A 25,140-nucleotide genomic window follows, 5' to 3' on the forward strand; every position below is an offset into this window, starting at 1 on the left:
CCTATTTGCAAACAGTTGTTTGAATAGCTTTCCAGTTATAGCTGCGCATATTAAGCACGGTAAATCAAACAAAAAAAGCCTAAAGTGAAATAACAAGGTCAACTTTTCTGTGGCTTTAAAACCAAATAAATAAAATGTTATACAATAACTTCATGCTTGTAAGCACACACATATTTTAATTAAACACACTCTTTTAATATCTAATATTTATTTCAAAATAAAAATTTACCATCGACAGTGCAAGCTCTAACATTTTTTACTAGTCTATAATTCTATATAAATATAATTATTGTACAGCGGGACTGTAAGTTTGTTTGCAGAAAATCAACTAAAAAATTTCCAGACTAGTTATAAAAATTTTATTTCACTTTTATGAAATTACATAATTCATGCTGAACGAACAACGTACCAACATATAAATTTGTTCGTTACCGAGGTTAGATGTTACTGCACGTGTTATGTCACACGAAACTACAGTAAACTCGTGGAATAACATTTCAGTGTTAAGAATACTTCCGATTGTCGCTCTACCACTTTGGTTCTGGGGTAGAGCGCCTGCCTTGTGACTTGTAGGACCCGGGTTCGCGCCCCGGCTCCTTCAAGGTGGATTGCCCAGATAAAATGGTGGCATTTTCTCTGGTAGGAATACAATCCCTTATAACAAGTCAGGCTACCAAAGAAACGGTGGGTGGAACAGAAAAAAAACCTTCCAGGTGGCTTCCAAATGGGGAGCCTGTATCTTTTCTTGGGCTCCCCATGCGGTGGCCATTCCGGGGGCTTGCTATGCACTCGCTTAATTTTTTAAGCTATGCACACGACCTGTGCACACGACCTGTGCGAACTGCGAAATCGGTTCACAATTGAATTCTTACTGTTAATTTCAGCCAATGAAATTTCGCGAACTAAGCGACATCTGTTAGCAGTGTTAGTAAATAAACATATTAACTTGCAAAATAACGTTAATACTTTTATTATCTCGACATTTTCTTACCACAATATGGTTAATAAATATAAACATATTTCTAGTCCCGCCAAAAAACCACCCTGCTCTTCTCTCATTGGCTGTTGTGCCATGCGTACGCGACCGAAATAAAATATATTCATTTCACTCCTATGCGCGCGACCTCGCTCCCATGCACACGACCAACTTTCTGCTATTGTGAATCGTTAGGTTAGGAAACATGGCGTTCATATCCTATGCACACGACCTACTGTTACTGTTACTGTTATTTTTTCAATTGTGAACCCAGCCTTTAGGCCACGTAACGTAAACGGAATCGGATCTCACGGAACATTTCACCACAGAGGAGATAAGAACCAGAGGCGAAATCAGCTGTGCACACCCGAACTCGCCGTGTTGACACATCGTAGGCTAGCCGCCATTTTTGTGGCAAATATAATTCTGGCGTTGGTATAGCGTTTTAAACTTTGGGATGCTGCAGAGATCAGTTTTATGAAAATGAATGAGTTTCGTAAACGTTCTGGAGCCACTTGGTGCTCGGCACCAAACTGTTCAAACAACAGTGGTCAACCTGAAAAAAGAAGCTTCTTCAGATTTCCTAGATGAAATACTGTAAGTAAAAATAACGTGTCAACCTAGTACCTATAAGTTCTGCAATGTTGATTCCACAACTTGCAAAATGTGGCTGTTTCTTTCCTTCTTCTATTTGTTATCTTAATTATCAGTAATATTTTAGAGTGTAATGTGGGTTTGTTAACTTATACAGTAAACGAATATAGGAATTATCGCGATTAAAATTGGCCTAGCGTGTTAAAATAAAATAGCTGCTTATAGACCTATAAGTGTTCGAGTAAAACCATCAGAATGCTTTAAAACATAAGTGATGGGCTAAAATTTTCATTTATATGTACTTTTTTCATGTGGGTACATAGTGTTGAGTAATGATTTCATTAACATGAAACTTAATCAGTTCGGTTACCTAACCTAAGGTAAACCTAACCAAACATAATTGTAACCTAATAAACCTTATCCCAATGTAATCTAACCTTATCATACTTAACAAATGAGGGTAAATGTTCCGTATTGCGTATCCAGGTGTATTCAGATATACCTTTGATCCTGATGGCATGATCCTGTACAACTGAACCTGTGGTACATGATGCTTTTTTTTTAGCAGTGGGGATGAGCGTAGCGCCGACTCATTTTACAGCGTGAAAGCTGATATAAAAAATAAACTATTTGTAAGATAAATTACATCAGGTTTCGCGCTACGCCTCAGCGCTACGTGTCTCTCCCACTGCTAAAAAAAAAAATAAGCATCATGTACCGCAGGGTCAGCTGTACAAGACCGTGCCATCAGAATCGTACCATCAGGACCACAGGGTTAACTTGGATACGCAACACGGAACTTTCACCCAAATAAGATTAAGTTAGTTCTTTAGTAAAAACAGGGATTTTTTTCAAGACTTTTGCACGAGAAGCTATTCCTGATATTTACTATATAATTTGAATTTATTGCAACAGGTTGACTACCTACTGTCCTAGAACTAGGCCTAATACTTCCCATGCTTTACTCACTTAGGTACGTACCAAAAGAAAGGAATGATTATTGTGCACGTCATTTGTGTATTTTTTTATAATATTTCTGGAGGATCAAATGCAACAAATTTGATATAGGTTTTCCCACTAGTTTTTCTTGTATGCAGATATGGTCATGGATTGTGTGCTGTATAACCTCTGATTTCACGCAAATAAAATATTTCGTAGTTGCCTATGCAAACACGCCGTCACACACGGACAAATAGGCTCGTCACTTAATTAAACACGCTCTAACACAACAAAAAAATCACCGTCTCATAATACTTCACCACTAGCCAATCTACGCATGAATCGTAACTGAATGCATTCGTTACGTATGGTCCACGCATTAAACCTTAATGGCAAATTGAATATAATTATGTGTCGAGTAGAAATTTTACGGAATAATGATCCATACTTCAGGAAAACGTAGCATTCAACATGTGTTTATGAGCAGCGCACACGCCACAAACATGGCGGCCAACTTTTCGACTGTCTGCTGTCGAGTTCGCCAAGATCAAAGAGACCGCGCCTCTATTTCGTCTCTGGTTCACTTATATACTCTGTGATTTCACTATCGCGTCTGCTGCTTCCACAATGCCCAGAGACGTAGCAAATATCAGCCAATGAGATTGCATTTCAAGGTTACGAAGTAATAAATTTATATATATATATATACTCGGCTTACAAAAACTAAACCAGTGCTTATAATTAGAATAATAAAAATATGTACATAAATTTAATATACATACCAGTGCGCTGCAGGAGTAGTTTTAAGTAGTTTTAAGAACAAACACAATACTTGTATATATACATAGTACCTAGTTATATATAATCATGCTAATTATAATATTTTTACGGGACATGTTAAAGTGTATTATTTTCTTCATAACCAAAAATATGTAACAAGAGACAAATTCTATAACGTTGTAAGGGACATTGAGTTGATGCTCCAACAAACTTATAATTCTAAGGTTTTTAAAATTTTTTCCTAAAATGAAACAATTGTAACTGTAAATAATCTGAGTGTATATGTAACTGAAATGAAAAATATGTAATTTTCTGGCAAAAGAGCACTGAGTGCTGGTATGTCAATGCAACTGTATTCGTAAATAATTTGAAAAGACAAAATATAGAGACTTTGAAATTGAAATTGAATTGTCCGTCATCCGTCGTCAGTCACGTGACCGGCAACCAATAAGATGGCCAGAAATAATTCATCCGTCCGTCAAAAGCGTTGTAACTTCATACTTTTGACGGACGGACGTGTGAAATTATAACCTCCAAATGTCAGATAGGTTTATACGTGCCGAATCGTATTATATCAGAAGGCATTACCTAAAGTTTGTTTAATTGATTAGCTGCTTCCAAAATTATTTTTCAACTTACGTTTGAACACATTTAGAAAGTTTTTTTTACAATTATAGTCTAATCCACAGAAGTTAATTAATTACGAATAGTAGGCCTAACTCTGGAAATGTGAAAATAAATAAGAGTGAAAAATAAAGTTGAGTTTGATGAGTTATGTGCTTATTTTACACGAATGTTTAACTAATATAATTACAAAAGAGATATATATATATATATATTTGTTTTTTCAAAATTTCAGTTTTATCTTAAGTTATCAGCATTGAAAAGGGGAAAAAAAATGAACGGACGAGCTATTGTAATTCACTTTTTAAGACTAAATACATAACTATTCGCGGTTACAAACGTGATGGTTTCACGTATATAGGTATGATTGGTTTACCATTAATTTACCATCTATTTACGCTTTCATAATTGTGCACACCGTTCGAGTATTGCTCGCATTCCAGATGATCTGAGTTAGAATTTCGTATTCTCGGTCTGGAAATTATTATTATTTTTTTAATCTCTATTGATCTCCGGAAACTTCCAGGGCAATGCTGGGATGATAGGATGAAACATGGTGTCTCCTCCTATGAAGACGAATTTTTTTATTAACTGTCTCTCGATTCAAAACCATATCCGTGAATGAATAAAAACACATTCGGTTTACTGTGTATTAAATAAATCACACCAAATGGATGCACACGGAAGCTGGCGGCAATGGAGAACGAAACATAATATAACTGACCAAAATGAAAAAAAAAAGTAAAACATTAGTTCTGACATGACTTTAGCAGTGTTTGCCAAGAGTTATTAAACCTTTAATTAACACAGAAAAATAAAATAAATATTGAGTGTTTGTTATTTAGTAATGTACTCTTTCAGACACGTGAAACAATTATGGAAAAAAAAGAAGTTGGAATAAAAAAACATAAAAATAAAACAAACAAAAGCATTGCTTGATTTTTTTGTATTTAAAATATCTTCGGTTCGCATTAAGTAATTTACAAATCGATTACAGCGTTCGTGGGAATAAATTTACAAAGAATTAAGAGGAACGCTCGTCCGGAAAACGTTCCAGGTATTCGCCGTACTTGGCCCTGTACTCTCCGTTGGGGTCGTACACGTCCATCACTTGCTTCATCTCGGCGGGCTTCTTGACCTTCATTAAGGCCAAGACCTTCTTGACCATGCTGCGGTGGCTGTCGCTGCAGTCGGCACACCCCGTGGCCAGGGCGTCAGGGAGGTTGTCTGCAACAATAGAGGCATCAGGGAGGTTGTCTGCAACAAGAGAAGCGTCAAGGAGGTTGTCTGCAAAATAGAGGTGTGAGGGAGGTTGTCTGCAACAAGAGAGGCGTCAAGGAGGTTGTCTGCAACAAGAGAGGCGTCAAGGAGGTTGTCTGCATAAAGAGAGGCGTCAAGGAAGTTGTCTGCAACAAGAGAGGTGTCAAGGAGGTTGTCTGCAACAAGAGAAGCGTCAAGGAGGTTGTCTGCAAAATAGAGGTGTGAGGGAGGTTGTCTGCAACAAGAGAGGCGTCAAGGAGGTTGTCTGCAACAAGAGAGGCGTCAAGGAGGTTGTCTGCAAAATAGAGGTGTGAGGGAGGTTGTCTGCAACAATAGAGGCGTCAAGGAGGTTGTCTGCAACAAGAGAAGCGTCAAGGAGGTTGTCTGCAAAATAGAGGTGTGAGGGAGGTTGTCTGCAACAAGAGAGGCGTCAAGGAGGTTGTCTGCAACAAGAGAGGCGTCAAGGAGGTTGTCTGCATAAAGAGAGGCGTCAAGGAAGTTGTCTGCAACAAGAGAGGTGTCAAGGAGGTTGTCTGCAACAAGAGAGGTGTCAAGGAGGTTGTCCGCAACAAGAGAGGCGTCAAGGAGGTTGTCTGAACAAGAGAGGCGTCAAGGAGGTTGTCTGCAACAAGAGAGGCGTCAAGGAGGTTGTCTGCAACAAGAGAGGCGTCAGGGAGGTTGTCTGCAACAATAGAGGCGTGAGGGAGGTTGTCTGCAACAATGGAGGCGTCAGGGAGGTTGTCTGCAACAAGGGAGCCGTCAGGGAGGTTGTCTGCAACAATGGAGGCGTCATGGAGGTTGTCTGCAACAATGGAGGCGTCAGGGAGGTTGTCTGCAACAAGAGAGGCGTCAGGGAAGTTGTCTGCAACAATGGAGGCGTCAGGGAGGTTGTCTGCAACAATGGAGGCGTCAAGGAGGTTGTCCGCAACAAGAGAGCCGTCAGGGAAGTTGTCTGCAACAATAGAGGCGTCAGGGAGGTTGTCAGCAACAAGAGAGGCGTCAAGGAGGTTGCCTGCAACAATAGAGGCGTGAGGGAGGTTGTCTGCAACAATGGAGGCGTCAGGGAGGTTGTCTGCAACAATGGAAGCGTCAGGGAGGTTGTCTGCAACAAGAGAGGCGTCAGGGAAGTTGTCTGCAACAATGGAGGCGTCAGGGAGGTTGTCCGCCACAAGAGAGCCATCAGGGAAGTTGTCTGCAACAATAGAGGCGTCAGGGAGGTTGTCTGCAACAAGAGAGGCGTCAGGAGAGTTGTCTGCAACCAGAGAGGTGTCAGGGAGGTTGCCAGTAAATAATTATGTGTTATAATACGCCACAAAAATATTGCGGTAAATAAAGGCGTTACCCTGAATTTATTCACTGTGGCGTGTAGACACTACTGTCAAGCTATCTACACATACACAAACAACGACGACTTACACGATCGTATAACGAATAACATTTCTGTTTCGGAACATTTTCAGGCGGGCCGCAACTGGTCTCTCGCTTTTCTAGAGGTGAAACTACCGACATGAAGTGCGCGACAGAGTCTTAAACAATGGCTGGTTCTTCCTTCGGGCTGTTACACTGTAATGATTACTACTTTTTTTCCTCTTAATGGAACAGAAATACTCACGTATAATTACAGATATTTGTTAATTTGCACGTTTGCATGAAAACAACTGTATCGCTACAAAATGGTGTTCGCAATAACACTGAGAATTTGTGCTTATTGTTGTCCTATTACTACCAATTGTTAAAGTTTATTTGTAAGCCGCTCCCTGAACAATTTCCAGTAATAACAGGCACTGTAATAAAACGTCTGAATTTCACTAATTTATGGTGCTATAGAAGTAATATGGGGCCCGCCTCGTCAGGAGTGTATGTATGTTAGTGAGGCGGGATGATAAGCGCGACGCTCGCTGGTGCTTCTAGCGCGGTGTCTCCTCTGGACTGGCGCGCAGTCTTCTCGTCGTGCACTGAGCGGTGACCGTAACATTATATGACGGAGAAATGAAGATAAGTATGTAATGCAAGTCCCTTAAGTGCTTTCAAGAATCTGTACCGGTTGTTTTAGGCGTAAAAAAAATTGCTCCGAAAAAACGCGTTTTAGCCGTTTTAACTCTTTCTAAAACTACAGTTTAAAAAACTTAATCCGAAATCAAAAGTACTTTTTCGGCCCTCAGGGAGCTCTTAGATGCTTTTCGTAAGCAGACCCCCAACTCGGGTGTCTTTAGCAGTTATCAAATCGCGTTTTTTTTTTTTTTTTTTTTTTTTTTACTGAAGCTCTGCGCACCGCGCGTGTGTGTGTGTGTGTGTCCGGGTGGGCGGAGCCAGTCCGGGCTGTGTTGCAATCCAAGAGTGTGACGGGGAGGAGGTGCGACTCACCTTTGAGCGCCTTGCCCGGGGGGGTGCAGCCGCCCTTGCCCAGCAGGCACTTGATGTAGCTGTCCAAGGTGCGGTTGTTGCCGAGGATCTCGTCCAGGTTCAAGTTGTCGAACTGCGACGGGTACTTGTCCTGCGACTCGGCCGCCGCCAGCAGGCAGGCCAGCAGGCACGCGAGCACGAAGGTCCTCATGTCTGACGGGGAGGAGGAGGAGGATTCGGGCGTCGGACTCAACACTGTCGGCGGAGACGGAGACACCGTCTTCTTTATAACTGCGCTGACCCGCTCGGAGGCGTCGCTTCAGGCGTCTTCCGACGATAGATCTCTCTGCGGTCTGCCGAGGGACCTTGGGGGATTTTTCCTTCCTTCCCCGGAGGGCGTCTCCCCGCGAAAATTGCAGGCAGAGAACAACCTCAGCGGCTGCTGACGTCAGCGGACGATCGGAGGAGGGTCACCTCTGCGGAGATCCCCGGGATCCACTAGTTACGTGATCGTCGCTGGAGGATTCTTCGGCCGGACGACTGAGGGTTTACGCGGTGTTTCGCCAACCTTTTCCATCACCTTTGCGCAGCGTGACGGTTTTGGCGAACATCGCGAACATCGCGTGGTCGAGCACATCTTCAGAGCAGAGAGGTGACACCGACACAATTGCACTTTCTTCGTTTTTATGGTTTTTGACACGCGTTGTCTCGACAGTGACTTTGCTTCAAGTTGCAGAGAGCGAATACAGGAACGACTTCTGCGAGGGGCACCGTGTCTGTCTGTCTCCCCCCACCCCCCAATGAAATCGGGGGAACGAGAATTAATAACTAGATACTATAACTTAGTCTAGATATTATGTCCAGAATAAGTTGTGAAAAATATTATTTAATATGAAAAAAGACCAAAATTTTACTTCATATGTATTTTTATCCATTGTAACCTTTATGTACCCCTTCTGGTGTGGGAGGGGAACAGTTGCACCTGTGTCTCCTACCTCCTTTTGGATCTACCTCTGCTTTAAAATTATGTTCTTTTTTTTAGGGCCAAACTTATGGACTTAGCTCCATAGTTAGATGGGTACACGTTGCTCAGGACGGACCGCCGGAGACGAAAAGTAGACAGAACCCTGGAACCAAATAGTACCAGCTACTCCAATTAAATTAAATTAATCCAGTTTTGACAAAACGAGTTATCACTGAGATGATTTAATATGTTTATTATTTAAATAAGTGTAAAAAATAAATTATTCATATTATTACTCAGCGCTAATGACTTTGCGCATAAAACTAATTTACGGAGTACATACTCTATGCCTCGATTGGTCCAGTACACCTTCTGTTCGCTCACACATCTAAGGACCAGTTAACTCCGTCAAATAACTAGTTATTTATTGTAATTTTAAATATTATGTTTCACGAGTGTTTTCTTTATAATTTAAGTAGTGACTATGCACATTTTCATCACATTGACTTTGTTGGCTTTGTTGTTGTGCGTAAGCAGGATTTTAAGTCGTTCTGCATGGACCTCCAGCCAATCATAGGCCGGAATCCCAATTATAACGACTTTTGATTAACTATAGAAATTCTGTTTTTTTTTTCCTTCTAACAATGGTGGCCTGGTCGTAAATAGCGCCTAAATGAAGTAAAAAAACGTATTATAAAGTTTTAGCCATATTATAAAACATTGGGACGTCTATACCCGTTAATTGAATATGTAAATAGCGCATAGTGATAGTGCAGGACAGTATTTAAAAAAAATATCGTACCTTGAGGTGTATTAATGTAAGTACATTTCCCCGGTTTATGCACATCTACACTAGGACACATTCTCAGCTCTGTTTTAGCGCACATTGACTTCATATATATATATATATATATATATATATATATATATATATACATACATATACACACACATATATAGTACTGCAACATGTTATTTGTTTTGACAGATTAATTATTATTATTATTTATTATTATTTATTTAATGTTTGCTCTATGTCTAATATGTTATTTATTTTCAGAAACGGTAAATTAGTTTTATGTATATCTATGAGAAAGTGACTCTATGGACTTATTCGGACAATTTGAATTTGTGTATTGTTGAGACCCCTCTAGGGAGTAATTGAACTTTAAGACGGTAAACGGTAAAGTTAACGCCGTTATTTTGTAATATAAATTATTATTTTAATATTTCCTGATTTAAATTTTACGTGAAATTTTGTAATCCGCGCTATTGTTGCGTGCAGATTTCACATTTATTAAGAAAAATATGTAACTGATTTTGGTTTTAGGCCAATCACAGGCCACCATTTGAAAGTTAAGTTAACTGGCTTAATTTAAGAAGCTAGGAGAGTTCTATAATGGCCAGCTAAGAAAGCTGAAGCTTGTGACGTCGTCGGTAATAAATCCTACAATTTAGCAAATGAGCGGTAGGCATCCCGAACTGAGGATGATTAATTATGTAATCTAGGGAGTCTAGAACATAATTTAGGATTTATCTAAAAAGATAAATGACCTAGGAGTGTAAAACGTGAGTAATTAAAAGTGCCAAAATTTTGTTTCCTCCACTTATGCACATCGCCACGTAACTCCCGTTTTCCGTCACATCGTCGTCTGAAACTATTGTAAACATTGATATTTTGAACTAATTGAAAATTATCTACGACTAGCTGACCCGGCGAACTTCGTACCGCCTTAGCGTAGCAATGATGCACTACTTTATTTTGTATAGCTGACCTATCTTAGGTATGAGTACCTATTCAATTTGAACTGGAATCTATAATATCTTCCATATAAAAATGAATCCATAATTCCCTGGTATCACTATAACTGAAAAGGACCTTACTAATTTAATTAAATAAAAAACAAAATATATTGTCAAAATAGTGTTTATTCCATAGGATTCAATAATTCCACTAATGTTTTTACAAATTGCTATTGAACAACTTGGCATTTTTAAGTAAACAATGAGCTCAATACCACGCGCGCTCTATAAATCAACTAATAGTCTCTGTACCCCTCACTGCTTCTCTCTACTCTAATGCTTTTTGATAAACTATATTTTTAGTTTTATGTTCTGGCGCGTAAATAAATAATGTTGATGGTTTTCCGACACGGGAACAGGTGACATATAATTGGCCATGTGAAAAACATGGATTTTCTAGGTTGATGCCACATACACTTAGCGACTGCCCTTGCGATTTATTTATTGACATTGCAAATGCAAGCCGCACTGGAAACTGTAAACGCTTAAAGCTGAATGTCATAAGGTTACTTTAAAAATATTTATATTGTACAAAGTGTTGGGTTAGTTTGGAAATAATTTTATATATGGTGGTTCAGTATTCTTAAATTTTCTAATTTTCCGTTAAATTTTTTCTTTCATAAGAACCTTCTCGTGACAATAACAAACACAACAAAAAAAAAATTAGTGAAATCGGTCCAGCCGTTCACGCGCGATGCCGTGACCAAGGAAAACGGGTTTCATTTTTATATATATAGATATAAATGATATTTTGATACAAATTTAATAATTTTACACACTATTACATCAACTCAGAGGTCCTACAGATAGAGAGTTTCTGAGCTCTACCGACCATATTTCGAACCTTACTAGCCGAGGAAAATTAATTAAGATCCCTAAAAACATATAATAAAACTGTGTATTTTCGACGAACCCAAATAAAGACTTTTGTTTAAGAATTAAATGTGCGCATCATAACTCCTGATGATTGGAATCCATGTGTGATCTGTGATGCCAAGTACCAGTTAGGAATTTGAATATAGTAAGTAATTAAATGAATATTATTAATAAGAGTAAATTTCGAACCCATTTTTCGTCTCAATAAATAATTATATATTTTATTTATGAGTGTTTTGTTATGTCATTTCTAATTTCATTTGCCCTAGTGTATGTCTATGTATATTTGTACTTTTAATCAATTAATACCTAACTGTGGCCTACAGAACATCATCACATACCATTGGAGAGCCACATAAATAATATCGAATTTTCACAGTTCAACACAGCCCAACGTGTTATATATTTTAGTCTCCATAGAAGTGGGGCCTTTTGCTTGTAAACACAGTAAGCAAGTTCCCCCACAAAAAATATATATAGAGCTATAAATCTGAGTATACGTAAGTAAATTTATTTTCCTACAAACAAATATTAACATTGTAGAGATGATTCAACATTTAAGTTTTAACAGTAAAAATTTAATCACATTGTCTATTTTATTAAAAATGACATTGAATATATGAGGCTAACAATGTCACGTGTCTTTACAGTACGACGAACGCTGCGCTATATCTATGTTTCAATATTAACGAAGGATTCTCAAAATTGTAATGCATTTTTTTTGAGTTGTCATTATTAATTTTGATGAGTATAAATTTTAAAATAAAATATTAAATGATAGTTGTACTATTATGTTATATTTTTTAATAACCATGCGTGGTTTAAATTCTGCGATGTTCGCGAAATTACGTAATTTTACGCAGTACGTAATTTTTTTGATGAATTTTTTGTAATTTTATCCGAATTTTTAGGTTAATAATTACAGATATTGAATATGGCGGCCAAGAAGGTCGACAACATGGTGGATGCCATTGTTGATTGTTTTTGACGTGACAACGTCTAATAAATCGATGAACGCCTGCTGCACGCACGAAAAAGTGTCCCGTAACGCACATTGTCCCGTTGCGCTGTGTCCCGTTACGCTCATTGTACACTTGCGCCGCATCTATTTCTTTTCCACTCGATTGGAACAACCATCGATTTGACTTTTTCGAGGCACATTAAACTTGAAACACTCCCATTCGTTTCCTACTTTTCCTATCATCGTCCTATTCTTAACTGAATAACACATATTGGAAGAAGTTAAATAGCAAACATGTATAAAAGTTATAGTTAAAATAATCTGTTCGTTAAAGTAATAAACATATTTGAATTAATGAGTGCAAATTAAAGTAAATTTATAAATTAAATCGTAGATTACATTTCACTCCTTTTTATCCATACAAAATAGTGATAATTCAATAAAAATGATTAAATTTTATTCTTAAAGTATGCAATCATTTCATTAATGTTTTGTTATGACGTTGTCACGTTAAACTATCGTCCGTAAACCGACTTTACAGACAACTAATTTTTTTTTATGCTCAACATACGTTCAACACGAATCATGGATGTTGGGGGGGAACGAGTTGTCAGTTACCAAGCATGTGCCGGGAGTTGTGTTGGGTGTCTGACGGGTGCCAGTCTCTCACACGTGGCGCCTGAAAGCTGTGTGGCGTGTCACGCGCAGCACAGGTGTGTTGCGGGTAGTCTGCCTCCCAGGTTTTATAATGGTTCTACGTTCTTTTAAATGGTTCATGCAATGAGGAATCTTCATTTAATACAACTAATTGAACATACGCATTGTAAATTTGCGCTTTTTTTTAATGGGAAAGATTCAAAAATGCAAAAAAAAAAAAAAGAAATTAAAAAAAAAACATGTAAACAGAAAACAAGCCTAAAATAAGCTGATGTCGAAACACATGAACTAAACATGTATTATGACAACCAGGGCCGGCGCGTCCATATAGGCGAACTAGGCAACCGCCCAGGGCGCCAAGTAGCTGGGGGCGGCGCAGCACGACTCATAACAGCTGATGTAATATGTTTAAAGATTATTGAAACTAGATGAAAATGGATTTTTGTAACAGTTTGGAATGTTTATATTGATATAAGTAATTATTTAAAGTCCACGGTGACCTGTTTATGATTTGTAATAACTAAAAAAGTTAAAAAAAAATACAAGCCTGCTTACATTTGATTGTTGACAAAATTTAGGATTACATGATCTATTTTGAGGCAAATTTTTTTTGGGGTGTCCGGCCCGGGGGGGGGGGGGAATTGGGGGTGCAATTAAGGTTTTTCACCTAGGAAGCCAATTGACCCTGCACCGGCCATGTGGACAACACGAGTTGAATACAGCACACACGAATACATCCAAACTTAAATATCAGACAGCACAAGAATTCAGTGGAAGGAACTTAGACATGAAAAATAAAACAACAATAACAGCACAGACGAACACATCCGGCTAACAATGACGAGACAGTTTTAACAACAACATTAATTGCAGAAAATTGGTTGTCTGTAAAGTCGGTTTACGGACGATAGTTTAACGTGACGTCATAACAAAACATTGATGAAATGATTGCATACTTTTATGAATAAAATTGAATCATTTTTTATTGAAAGATCACTATTTTGTATGGCTACAAAGAAGGAGTGAAATGAAATCTACAATTTAATTGATAAATTTACTTTTATTTGCACTCATTAATTCAAATATGCTTACTAAAATTTAACGAACATATTATTTTAACTATAACTTTTATACATGTTTGCTATTTAACTTCTTCCAATCTGTTTTATTCTGTTAAGGATAGGACGATGATAGGAAAAGTAGGAAACGAATGGGAGTCTTTCAAGTTTAATGTGCCTCGAAAAAGTCAAATCGATGGTTTTTCCAATCGAGTGGAAGAGAGATAGATGCGGCGCAAGCGGACAATGAACGTAACGGGACACAGCGTAACGGGACAATGTGCGTAACGGGACACTTTTTCGTGCGTGTAGCCGGCTTTCATCAATTTATTAGACGTCACGTCAAAAACCCTGGACAACGCAGCAGATATACGAACGCAACGATGAAGATAAGCAGGTTTCATGGAAAACACCCGCGAACTCAGTAGGTTTCCTGCGACAGAGCAGTTCCGACCGTTTCGGGAACTGGCGTCTGTTCCCGTCATCAGGCACGAACTGACTGCTGTTTGTCGCTTCCACTAAACCACGCATGTCTGTGTGGATGCGACATTCGCGACGTCCGCCACGTTTCCCTCCTGCGGAAAATCCTGGCTACCCCCCCCCCCTCCCCCCCCCCCCCCCGCCGTTACGTAGCCATTGTCTTGTGTCGCAGGTAGACTCCCGCCGCTAGAATGGGGCACAGTGAAATGATAATAATCTGCAAGATCATTTATGTGTGAATCTTAATAAACTTGGTAAAAAATATTGGTGATTTAAAATCACTTTAGTAATCTGGAAAAAACCTAGGGTGGCGAGTTACTTTGTAAATAACAAACCCTCACACCGGTACTCAACGGAAAGTTGAGGTAGGTAAATGGATAAAAGAAAAACACTTTAATAATTAATTGGCCAAATTCATTTGCTTGTATATACTTCGAATATGATCGTTACAAAGAAACCCCTGCACATTTACCTTTAGTTTTATATTCGAGTTTAACAGTAATACGTCGTTGCCAAATGTAGATTTGTTTTTAGTTCCTACTTAAAGTGGTCTACACACTGTCCAACGAGGTTTATCATTTACAAAAAGTTTATGGGAAGTAATTTTTTTTGTTGGCAATTTAACACTATGGTAAAATCCTTTCATGTGTCTTTATTTTCCTAGCAACAGGGGGCGAGAGATATAAACAAAGACATCATCTTGATTTGGTTTCAGCATGTTTTAGACCATGACAATTCTATATCGTTTCATTTGGCTACGCTGATGTATAGTAAATAATTAAGTGGAAAGCCTGAAGAAACAGTGACTTGGCTGCTACAAATAGTTTTCTCAATAAAGTGTTTGGCGTTTAGTATTGAATTCATTTTTGGGAATAACCACAACTATAATAACACTGCCAATGGACGCTATGGTATGGTCTTTGTAAATGTCTTATTGTGTAATCCCTGCCTTTATGAAGACAATAATTTTAATATTAAACCATAACAAATTTTTATGACATAAAAAATTTTAAAACTATTTGGGAATGATTATACAGGCAAAAAAAAATTGTAAATTATATTTGGGTTGCTGAATCTAAATATGAAATTAGTTTTTATCTATCAGCTCTACTCTTTGATATAAGTGTGTAAAAATAAGTAAAACTGCCTGCTTGACTCAAGCCACTTCATCACAGGGATACCCCAGGTGTTAAGCTCGGTGATAATGGTAAATCCTGGGCACCGCAACAGGTTTGTAAAACTTGTACAGAACATTTACGCCAGTGGACTAGCGGGAAAAGAAAAAGAAAAATTGTGAAATTCGGTGTATCGATGGTTTGGAGAGCACACAAAAACCACATCGATGACTGTTATTTATGTCTATTAAATATTAATGGAATCAAGCGAAACAACCGTAACAAGTGGACTTAACCTGATTTAGTCTCTGCAAGGCAAGACGCCCGGTGCCTCACTCAGGGGAAGTACCGGTCCCAGCATTTCAACAGCTTCCAGAGCTTTCTGAGTACGAGTGTTGTCCTTATAACCACCCTTCTGATACTAATGAAGGCGACAGTGATTACGAGGGGATGTCAACAATTACTCAACGATTCAAACACGATGAGTTAAATTACCTCGTCAGAGATCTTAACCGGTCAAAAGAAGCATCTGAATTACTGACTTCCAGGTTGAAGGAAGAAAAAAAAATTTGAACAAGGAACCAAAATTACTTTTTACCGTACAAGAGAAAAGTGCCTGCTTACCATTCTTCGCTCAAGAAGAAAATCTTGTATTTTGTCACGATGTTCGAGGACTCCTGGAAAAAATGAGTCTTCCTGAACATTTTCCAGATGATTGGCGCCTATTTATTGATAGCCCAAAGCGAAGCTTGAAATGTGTTCTTCTACACAATGGGAACAAATATGGTTCAATTTCAATTTCTCACTCAAACAACGACAATGAAAGAAACTCATAGGCCTAGCTTTATAGCTTTGGTCTTGGAGAAGATAAGGTATCGTGAACGAAAATGGATGATTTGTGTGGACAAAAAATGGTAAACTTTCTCCTCGGACAGCAAAGTGACCACACGAAATATCCCTGTTTCTTGTGCCTCTGGGATAGCAGAGACAAAACACGCCACTGGGTTAGACAAGAGTGGCCTAAGAGAGAAGACATGGTCGTTGGAGAGAAAAAAAACCTTATTAACGAACACTTAGTTTAAGCTGGGCTATGAAGTTGTAAAGACTCTTAATAAGGACGGATCATGTTTTGCATTTATAGGGGGGCAAATGTCTCACTTGAGTAAGAAAAAAAATTCAAGAAGGAATATTTAACGGCCCAGAAATAAGAAAATTCATTAAGGACCAAGCCTTCGCAAATTCCACGAATGAGGCTGAGCGAAAAACACTTGACTTCATTTGTTGCAGTTGTCGCAAATTTTCTGGGCAACGAAAAGCGGAAAACATGTTGAACTGCTAAACGATATGCTTAAAAATTTCAAATCCCTTGGGTGCAACATGAATATTAAGGTGCACTATTTATTTACACAGCCACCTGGACCGTTTTCCTGTAAATTTAGGAGACAGCAGTGAGGAGCAAGGTGAAAGATTTCATCAGATATTAAAATTAATGGAGGATCGTTATCAAAGAAGATGGGTTGCGCACATTATGGCAGATTATTGCTGGAGTTTAAAAAGGGACTATTCCAAGATATATTCAAGAATTTCACGAAAAAGACGCTTCCAAAGTGTTGAGTGACTAGTTGGTTCCATCTATGTCTTCGCACTACTATCTTTGTATGTATAATAATATTGGTATATACTAATAATATTTGTATAATATAATTATATTAGTATAATATGATATTTGTATGGTAAAATAATATTTGTGTAATTTAATTATAAGAATTTCATGTTTAATTTTTAGATATGATTAATGGATTTAACCCAAAATAACGTAAAATGTACATTTTACTAAAACGTTATATCTTAGAAATTTGATCTCTTAGGCAAAAACTAATGCCATATTTGAATTAAGGGCACCGAATTCATATGAAATTAGCCCCAAATGCCCCGGCACCAAATCTATTGTTGGCCTGTGTTATAGTTCATAGAGCAAAACAACTAGAGTATTTTCATGGTATCGACAGGAAATGTCCCCATGATTTGAACAGGTAAATCTCTAGTTTCAGCTTAGAATTCTAGTAACAAATAGCTTCCGATTTCGGAATTCCTTAAGTGTGTGATCTTGAGTATTTAATACATCTTTTAGCTTCTGAGATAGTTTCAGATGTCTTTCAAGCGTCAAGAAAAATGCATATAGTTATAGAACGCGTTGTTTAGTAAGATCATCCAGCATTTTGAAGCTTAGTTGTGCGAGCAGCAAACATAAATACGAAAACTAGAATAATGGATGGAAAAAAAAGTACAAGTTTTTTTATGACGGATGCAAATAACATGTTTTTCTTGGCGGATGTAGAGGAAATCCATGATCTCTTTTTTGTGTTTTATATCTTTACCTTTGAAGGATTTTCATTATAAAACCAAAATTTCTTCATTTTCACCCCTTAAGTGGTATAACTCCGTAATTACCTCCGTATACCTTTGTGTTAATCTAGTTAACAAGCTACCTCAGTTACAAATATCATCGAAATTGGTCCAGTTGTAACGACGTGACTGAGGAACAAACATCCAAAAATCCACATTCATATATAAAGTAGGACTGTGTTGCACATCATGAGCAAGGTTAAGTACAGTCAACTTTTAAGGTTTGATGAAGGGGGGGGGGGGGAATAAAAACAGTGTTATATTTTGTGTTTTAGAAACTTTTTATTTTATTTGTAGTAGGCCATTGGAATTATTTTCACAAAAAAATTATATATATATTATAATGATTCATATTATTTGTTTTGCAGCTGAATCCACCAGCAGAACCGGCTGACGGAACAGTCACGCTGCTGTCGCGGTGTCGCGGCGACGTCTCAGGAACGTCGCGCCGGTCCCGAAAAGGGGGGAAGGGCTCTTATCGGGTGCTGGTCAAACATTCCGGCTCCTTCATGTCCTTCTCGTACTGCTTCTCGTACTTGCCATCGGGGTCGTACTTGCCCGTGACCTTGACCCACACGTCGTGCTTCTTCTCGCGCAGGTGCTTGATCACGGTCCTGGCGCCGTCCTTCTGCTTGTCGTTGCACTTGGCGCAGCAGTTGATCAGCGCGTCGGGGATGGCGTCTGCGAAAAACAAGCACACGGCCATGAGTCGGGGGCGCTTGTGACCATAGAAAACAGAGGGAGGGACAGAAAGGCCACACTCTGAATAACAGCTAGAACGCTATTTGCAGCGCTGTTGTGGCCGTGCACAGTACTAACCGTACACACATTGGTGGAAGAATGACCTAAGTAGCTATTTATGCTAAAACCACCTATGTCACAAGCTAGCATTACTATTGAACTTGATGTAATTTTTTGGACATACGCCATTGCTAAGAACTTTTTCTGTTGAAGAAAAACTAATAAATAAAATAAATAAAAATACCCAAAAAAAAGACAAAAAACACACAAAATTAAGCAAACAATTGCTGTTGTCAACAAGGGTATGAACACCACAAAGATAACATTACTATTGAAGTTTACTATCACATCTACAGCATTAAGAGGGTGGAGAGTTTTCAGCTTCTCGACGTTTATTCTCTGTATCCATTCATTGTATACCGTTTCTTCGTAAACTGGGAAGCGGTGACTTAACAGAAAATTTATCATCGCAACCAGGCACACGGCATTTTCGTACACGTGGCGGCATTGTATTTTACTTAATACGTAATTTCATACTCAATTTAACAATCTTACCTCAATGAAAATATTACCACTAAATAATTGAATAAATAAACGCCAGATATTTTCCAGTTTCCACCTACGAAGCAATAAGCAAGTAGCACGCAAATAACCTAAAGTCCTAAAAAAAAATACGAAAGAAAAATTGCCGCCATTACAAATGAGCCTTGGCAACGAATCGTAAATAAACATTGAGCAGTGAGCACACTAGCGCTCTTACGGCCGTGCACACAAACAAAACGTTGTTCAAGCATCTCTCTAATGAGTGCACATCCCGTGCTTATGACGGAACATGGCTTGAGGAACCAGTGCCCATGGTGCGCAGAAACATTTATTTCTGCGCTTCCCTTTTGGAAACCATTTTCCAAGAAATAGTTTGTGATCCTACAAGAAACATTTATGGTAACTTTTAACGACATATTTGCACAATTTTTTTTTAAATTTAATTCATGTTTCATTCAAGCTTAATATATATTTTTTTAAACCGTGGGAATGAAAATCGAATATTCGACAATCAGACTTTATTTTGTTGTAACATACTTATTAATGTGCGCTGTTAATACTGGAAAGCAATTCAGGGAAGCGTTTACAATTAATTTTAAGTTTTTGATGTACTGGGACAACATAAGGCATAAAGTCCCCGATAAGAATCCGAACCCAGTACATATAACAGTGAACAAATAGTTTGTAGTGATCCAGCTGTTTTCATCTAAATGTACAAATTTACAACTGTCTGCAATTTGACATGAATTTTTGTTTCATTAAAAAAAACAATAGAACGTACCTACACCGAGAAAATGTTTGTTAGCCTGAACAATGTATTTGATTTATATGGCGAAACAACTATGTACAGTTAAATTAATATTTTGACCAAAAAATTTGGTTTTGTCTACAAAATTGTACTTTTTTTTGTTTGGTGTACAAAATAAAATTTTTAACACGTAAAATTTGGTTAGGCTGACTTAATATTTTGTTACAAAAAATAAATATTCGTTTCGCCATACAAAATAGTTATTTGTTTGAATGAAACAAATCTTTTTCTCTGTGTGCCGTAGACTGCATATGGACTTAGATCGAACATCCAAGCTGCTCAGTAGGGCTTCAACGCCCAACATGCAATGTCTTGTTTGTCAAGAGAACCGTCAAAAATGTGTCTCATATGGAGTTTAGCCATTACATTGTCAAGGATATACTAATTAAATAACCATGTGTATGTCTGAGTTTTATTGGTGTATGCATATGTGCTTGGAATATCATGCTGTCATTGGAATATATCAATTAACGCTTTTACGTTGAATAACTTAGACAAAAATGTCAATGTGCACGTTTACATCAATTGAATTAGATAGTTCCTTTAAAAAAAAAGCCAATGCTAGTCTCATGCGCGTAATACAATAATCGGTAGGCATCCATCATTAGTCATAAAAAATACTCTAACAAATTAAAACATAATGTGGTAAAAAAGTAGTGGCAAGATGTGTCGCAACAGTTTGATATTTTATAAATAAATGGCTAAGTTATACATTTAATTTGACATATTTTACGCTTTGATTTAGTTTGAAGCACTAAGAGTTTTTTTTGCTAACGAACGTTGTAGAAAAAAATATTGTTATTATTTTATAGTTGGCCAACATTTTGGTAATAAATTTACAGCATTAACGCCTGAATGACATCTTATGATTTGGTTGCAATATAAAACCTACAAGACATACTTCTTTCAGAGCGTGTTGCATTCGAATTAGTTGCATTTCTAAATAAAATTATGAAGATATTTATTGCTGGACAGCGTTGATTTACGGAGTAGGTAATCATAAGAAGCTGATCACCTCTTGCATTCGCTTGGATACTTGCCGGATGAAAACCTGCCTTTCCTGCTCTTCCACACTCGGACATGGAACGAATGGTCTTGTCAAGGCCACCAAAGAACCTTTCTGCACGTAGCTTTGTGCGAAACTGATGTTAACCTATCGACTGAGCCCACTCCTGATTGCAGTGACCCTCAGCGCAGCAGAATAAACAATCCCCGAGTGTATGCCATAGCGGTTAAATAAGTATTACGTAGACTAATACTTTCCCGTCAGCCTAAACCAAATCTAACCTTAAATATTTATTGTCTCTTTTTTTTTCTGTACGAAATGATTTAACTTAATGCTTTTAATTTTATTGACTTAAAAAATATAAACATGTTTTAAATACTATACCCAATAACAAATATAGTATTTATTTTATTGTTGTATATCGATATTCGAAAATATTAAAAAAATATACCAAAAATCTATCTAAGGAAACCGCTAGAACGTGGAGTGAAGGAAAAGCGCTACCGCGATTATTTAAAGTTATTACTTTCGGAACATGATGCAGTGATTTTATTTTTCTTTGGGACAAATATGCGCATTTTTTTTTATTTACCAGTGGTCAGGCCTCTGGACCTAGATGGCTTTGTTTTATTCAGCCAGATGATTATCTGATTACAGAAAACTGTTTTACTAAACGGTTCGAAACCTACTTAGTCGTTCTATCAATTTTTAAGTAATTATATGCACGTACGTGCAATGGTTCTTTACCTTTAGCAGAATCGAGGAAAACTCTTAAACACGTAAGCCTAGTTTCGTCGAACAGAGTTCGACTATGGGACATGAATCTGTCTCTCTTTGACATATCATGGGAGGCAAGTTCAATGCAGTCGCAAATACTTGGTTGCTTGCACGAAGTTTAGAGTATGTTTGAATACACAATGTGGCGGTTCCCGTGCTCATGATTATGTAAAGAATTGTAAGGACGGGGTGGGGGTGGCAGACAGAAAAGTCATAGTCGTTAACGATACATCGTTACAAATTTTACCATCGAAAGGCAAATCACGAGGCTTGCGGCATGGCTCCGACCGCTGTGGTGTGTTTGTTGCGCTTTCACGCCGTGATATTTTTATCAAGCAGAATATACTCGAATGTTCTCACAATTTAAGCGATGCATTTTATTTTGTTGCATATAAAATATGTTTCGTCATTTATAAGCTATTGTTCAGGCAAACATTCATCAATAGAATATTTTTCCTTGTACTCTTGGGTGAAAGTAAAAAATGTTCATTGGCTGCTGACCTGTGAGACGTACGAACAGGGCAGCATGTGATTGGATACTTCTTTGGTCGAATAACCCTGATAATCTGTGAGCCAATTGGCAGAAGCAGGAAAAATGTAAACATGTTTGTCGTGTAACAGGCACAGAAATGAATTCATGAGTATTTCCTGTTGCTACTTATTAGAATTTTTCATCATCTAGGGTATTCCACCAACTTGGTAACGCATGCAAATAGTGCTTCTATAAACTCATTGGCAGAAAACCCCATAAATTGAACTCAGCATGTGAGGCCAAGACTTAAAAAAAAAAAGCCCAGGCTGCAGAGTAAAATTAAAAATTGTACTTTTGGAAAGGGAAGTCCTTGGAATACTCATTTGCCGAAGATGTCGCCAGTTTAAAAAAAAAAATAAAAAAAAAAAAAAAAAAAAAAAAAACCGCAAGGCCAGTTTGCATTTGCAACACTGCAAAGGCTCTGCCTCGGAAGTGTTGCTGGCGACCTCGTCGGCGAAGTGGGAAGTTCCCAAGGGCTTTCTGAAGGACGGAAACCCTCATCATCCTCTTACCTCTGAGCAGCTGGCCGTCGTTGGTGCAAGGACCGTCGTCCATGATGCACTTCTGGTAGCTGGTGAACAGCCGGTCGTTTTCGAGGATCTCTTTCAGGTCCACGTTGTCGTACTGGGTGGAGTACTTCTCCCCCTCCCGCACCACCCGGCCGGCGCCGGACAGCGCCACCAGGCAGCACGCGGCGAGCAGAGCAACGAAGGTCCTCATCTCGTCTTTGAGTCGGTCGGCGGGGTGAGAGTTGTGATGCCCTCGGACGGCCGCGCCGAGACTTTTATAAGCCTCCGCCGCGCAGTTGCTCCGCGGGCGGGATGGCGAGAGGGGGGAGGGGCAAAAAAAGAAACAGGTTGTTAAACCCACGAGGAGGAAAAGCAACATTAAAAAAACAAAATAACCCGAACCTTGAACCGCTCCCTCCACCTATCTGTACCTCAACACTTCCAAGACCTGTTCATTCCCATCACGATTGCCAGGAACCTCTTTTTTTTTCTTTTCTCTCTGTTTCTTTTTTTTTTAATCGTTGTTTTTCGAGCATTTGCGTTTTCGTTCCGACTACTCGCGGTGAGATTCCGCTGACGTCACCACTCATTAGTGCCCTGACCACCCCCCTCCCCCTTATTTTCTTTCTCCCATTTGAACTGTCGAACCATGCCCCCATCCAGCGAGATCTTGATTACGCACCAGAGAAGGGGTACGAGTATCGGCGACTCATACCTTGACGTCACGTCCGGCGAAGGTAACAGGAAAAAAATAAAAAGGAAAGAAAATAATGTTTCCATGAGCATACGAGGTTTTGTTATGTTCGACTCTTTCGCCAATATTTTTTTTTTTTTGCGTCACGTGTGTTCTGTAATTCATTTCTCAGAACACATACGTGTGTTGTTCGTCGTTTGTGTGTTGGCTTGCCTGGCACGCCGATGCCTCCTTCTGCAAATCACTGGGAATTTTCCAACGTCAACTTTCGGCTGGGGTGGTTGCAGAACGGTAAGAGAAGCGAGGGTTTAATTTCGCAACATGTTTTTACACTATACTTGCGTTTGAACTGTGATTATGGAAGTTTTGTGTGCTTTTTACGCCCCTCTTTGTAGTTGCCTCTAAATATTTTGCGAGCATTTAAAATTATTTTTAAAATAAAACTATCGTGAAACATTTCATTTTACACCTTCACACTGTAATAAAAAAATGTAACATGAGATAATAATGGGAAAATATAAATTGTATACTGTATAGAGACTTTCCCTGACAGTCGTAATTTTTAATCTTATGTATGTTGAATATATGTAATACTTCGTGTCTCTAAAAGATTATTATTTGCTTTTTTTTTTTAAAAAAAAATTGTAATTTAAAATAATTAAAGGTATTTGTGGTAAATATTTAATTTTGTGTAATTTTTTTTATTATTTGGTTAATACAGTTCAAATACCACACGTAGCACGTAGCGTAACACTCGCATACAAGCTTACTTTTGATAGACTTAAATTTCCTGAAAAAAATTAGAATAATAATTAACTAAATTGCGTGAAAAAAATAATAATGGAATTATAGTTACATTTCTGCTCTCTTGAAGTTTTCAATTTTGAGTTACAGTCTAGTTTAAATTTTTCAGTATTTATTTTTCAAAAATATTTACTACATAAATTAAAACTTCCCGAGCTTTATAAGTTGTTAAGTTTGATATTTACTAGCAGGCCCCAGTCTGTGTTCGTTGAGAGGAAATAACTATTTCACAACTGGTGTATTACAAGTGTCCACAAAATTATCCTACACTTTTCCCTGTCGAGATATAAACTGTAAAATTGAGATTGTAAGGCGACCTGTGGCTTAAATTTGATAACTCCAAGGTGAAGGCGAAACATCCCTTTTAAGGGGCCCGCCTAGCCAGGGGTGTATTTGTGTTAGTGAGACGCAATGATCAGTGCGACGCTAGCTGGTGCTAATAGCGCGGTATCGCCTCTAAGCGCAAGGTTCTGAACTGGCGCGTAGTCTTATCGTCGTCCATAGGACAACTATGAAATTTGAGCGGTGACCGTTACGTTATATGGGGGAGAAATTAAGATAAAAGTGCAATGCAAGTCCCTTAAGTGCTTTCAACAATCTGTACCGGTTATTCTACGCCTAAATATTACTCCGAAAACACGCCATTCAGCCATTTTCACTTTTTATAATAGCACAGCTTAAAAACTTAATACGAAATCAAAAGTACTTTTCGGCCCTCAGCGAATTCTTAAATGCTTTGTGTAAGCAGACCCCACTCGGATATCTCGAGTAGTTTTGAAATCGCGTTGTTTTTCCTGAAGCTCTGCGCACCGCATGTGCGCCCGGGCAGACGGCGCCCTTAAGAACGCTGAAGCAATTTCTGAACAAAATATTATTTGCGAGGGATTAGC

At 38.3% G+C, this 25,140-nt stretch overlaps 2 protein-coding genes across 2 annotated transcripts; both read right to left on the minus strand.

Moving 5' to 3' along the window:
* Positions 1-4,482: 4,482 nt before the first annotated feature.
* Positions 4,483-7,852, minus strand: LOC134540119 (ejaculatory bulb-specific protein 3-like). Its single transcript, XM_063382631.1, has 2 exons — positions 7,538-7,852; positions 4,483-5,140 (listed from the first exon to the last, which is right to left on the minus strand). Exons 1-2 carry the CDS (start codon positions 7,725-7,727, stop codon positions 4,938-4,940), a joined length of 393 nt encoding a protein of 130 aa, XP_063238701.1. The 5' UTR covers positions 7,728-7,852; the 3' UTR covers positions 4,483-4,937.
* Positions 7,853-18,099: 10,247 nt separating this feature from the next.
* On the minus strand, positions 18,100-23,012 carry LOC134540117 (allergen Tha p 1-like). Its single transcript, XM_063382625.1, has 2 exons — positions 22,756-23,012; positions 18,100-18,517 (listed from the first exon to the last, which is right to left on the minus strand). The coding sequence occupies exons 1-2, from the start codon at positions 22,961-22,963 to the stop codon at positions 18,312-18,314; spliced, it is 414 nt and encodes a 137-aa protein (XP_063238695.1). The 5' UTR covers positions 22,964-23,012; the 3' UTR covers positions 18,100-18,311.
* Positions 23,013-25,140: the final 2,128 nt, after the last annotated feature.

This window comes from Bacillus rossius, chromosome 16, assembly GCF_032445375.1.
Source record: "Bacillus rossius redtenbacheri isolate Brsri chromosome 16, Brsri_v3, whole genome shotgun sequence".
NCBI lineage: Eukaryota > Metazoa > Arthropoda > Insecta > Phasmatodea > Bacillidae > Bacillus > Bacillus rossius.

What these genes read in the sequence shown, in the direction of transcription:
- LOC134540119 (XM_063382631.1), bottom strand. Translation starts at nt 7,727, where the DNA reads ATGAGGACCTTCGTGCTCGCGTGCCTGCTGGCCTGCCTGCTGGCGGCG. An exon ending in CCCGGGCAAGGCGCTCAAAG is followed by an intron (nt 5,141 to 7,537) that starts GTGAGTCGCACC and finishes CTATTGTTGCAG; the next exon opens with ACAACCTCCCTGACGCCCTG.
- LOC134540117 (XM_063382625.1), bottom strand. Translation starts at nt 22,963, where the DNA reads ATGAGGACCTTCGTTGCTCTGCTCGCCGCGTGCTGCCTGGTGGCGCTG. An exon ending in CGACGGCCAGCTGCTCAGAG is followed by an intron (nt 18,518 to 22,755) that starts GTAAGAGGATGA and finishes TGTTTTTCGCAG; the next exon opens with ACGCCATCCCCGACGCGCTG.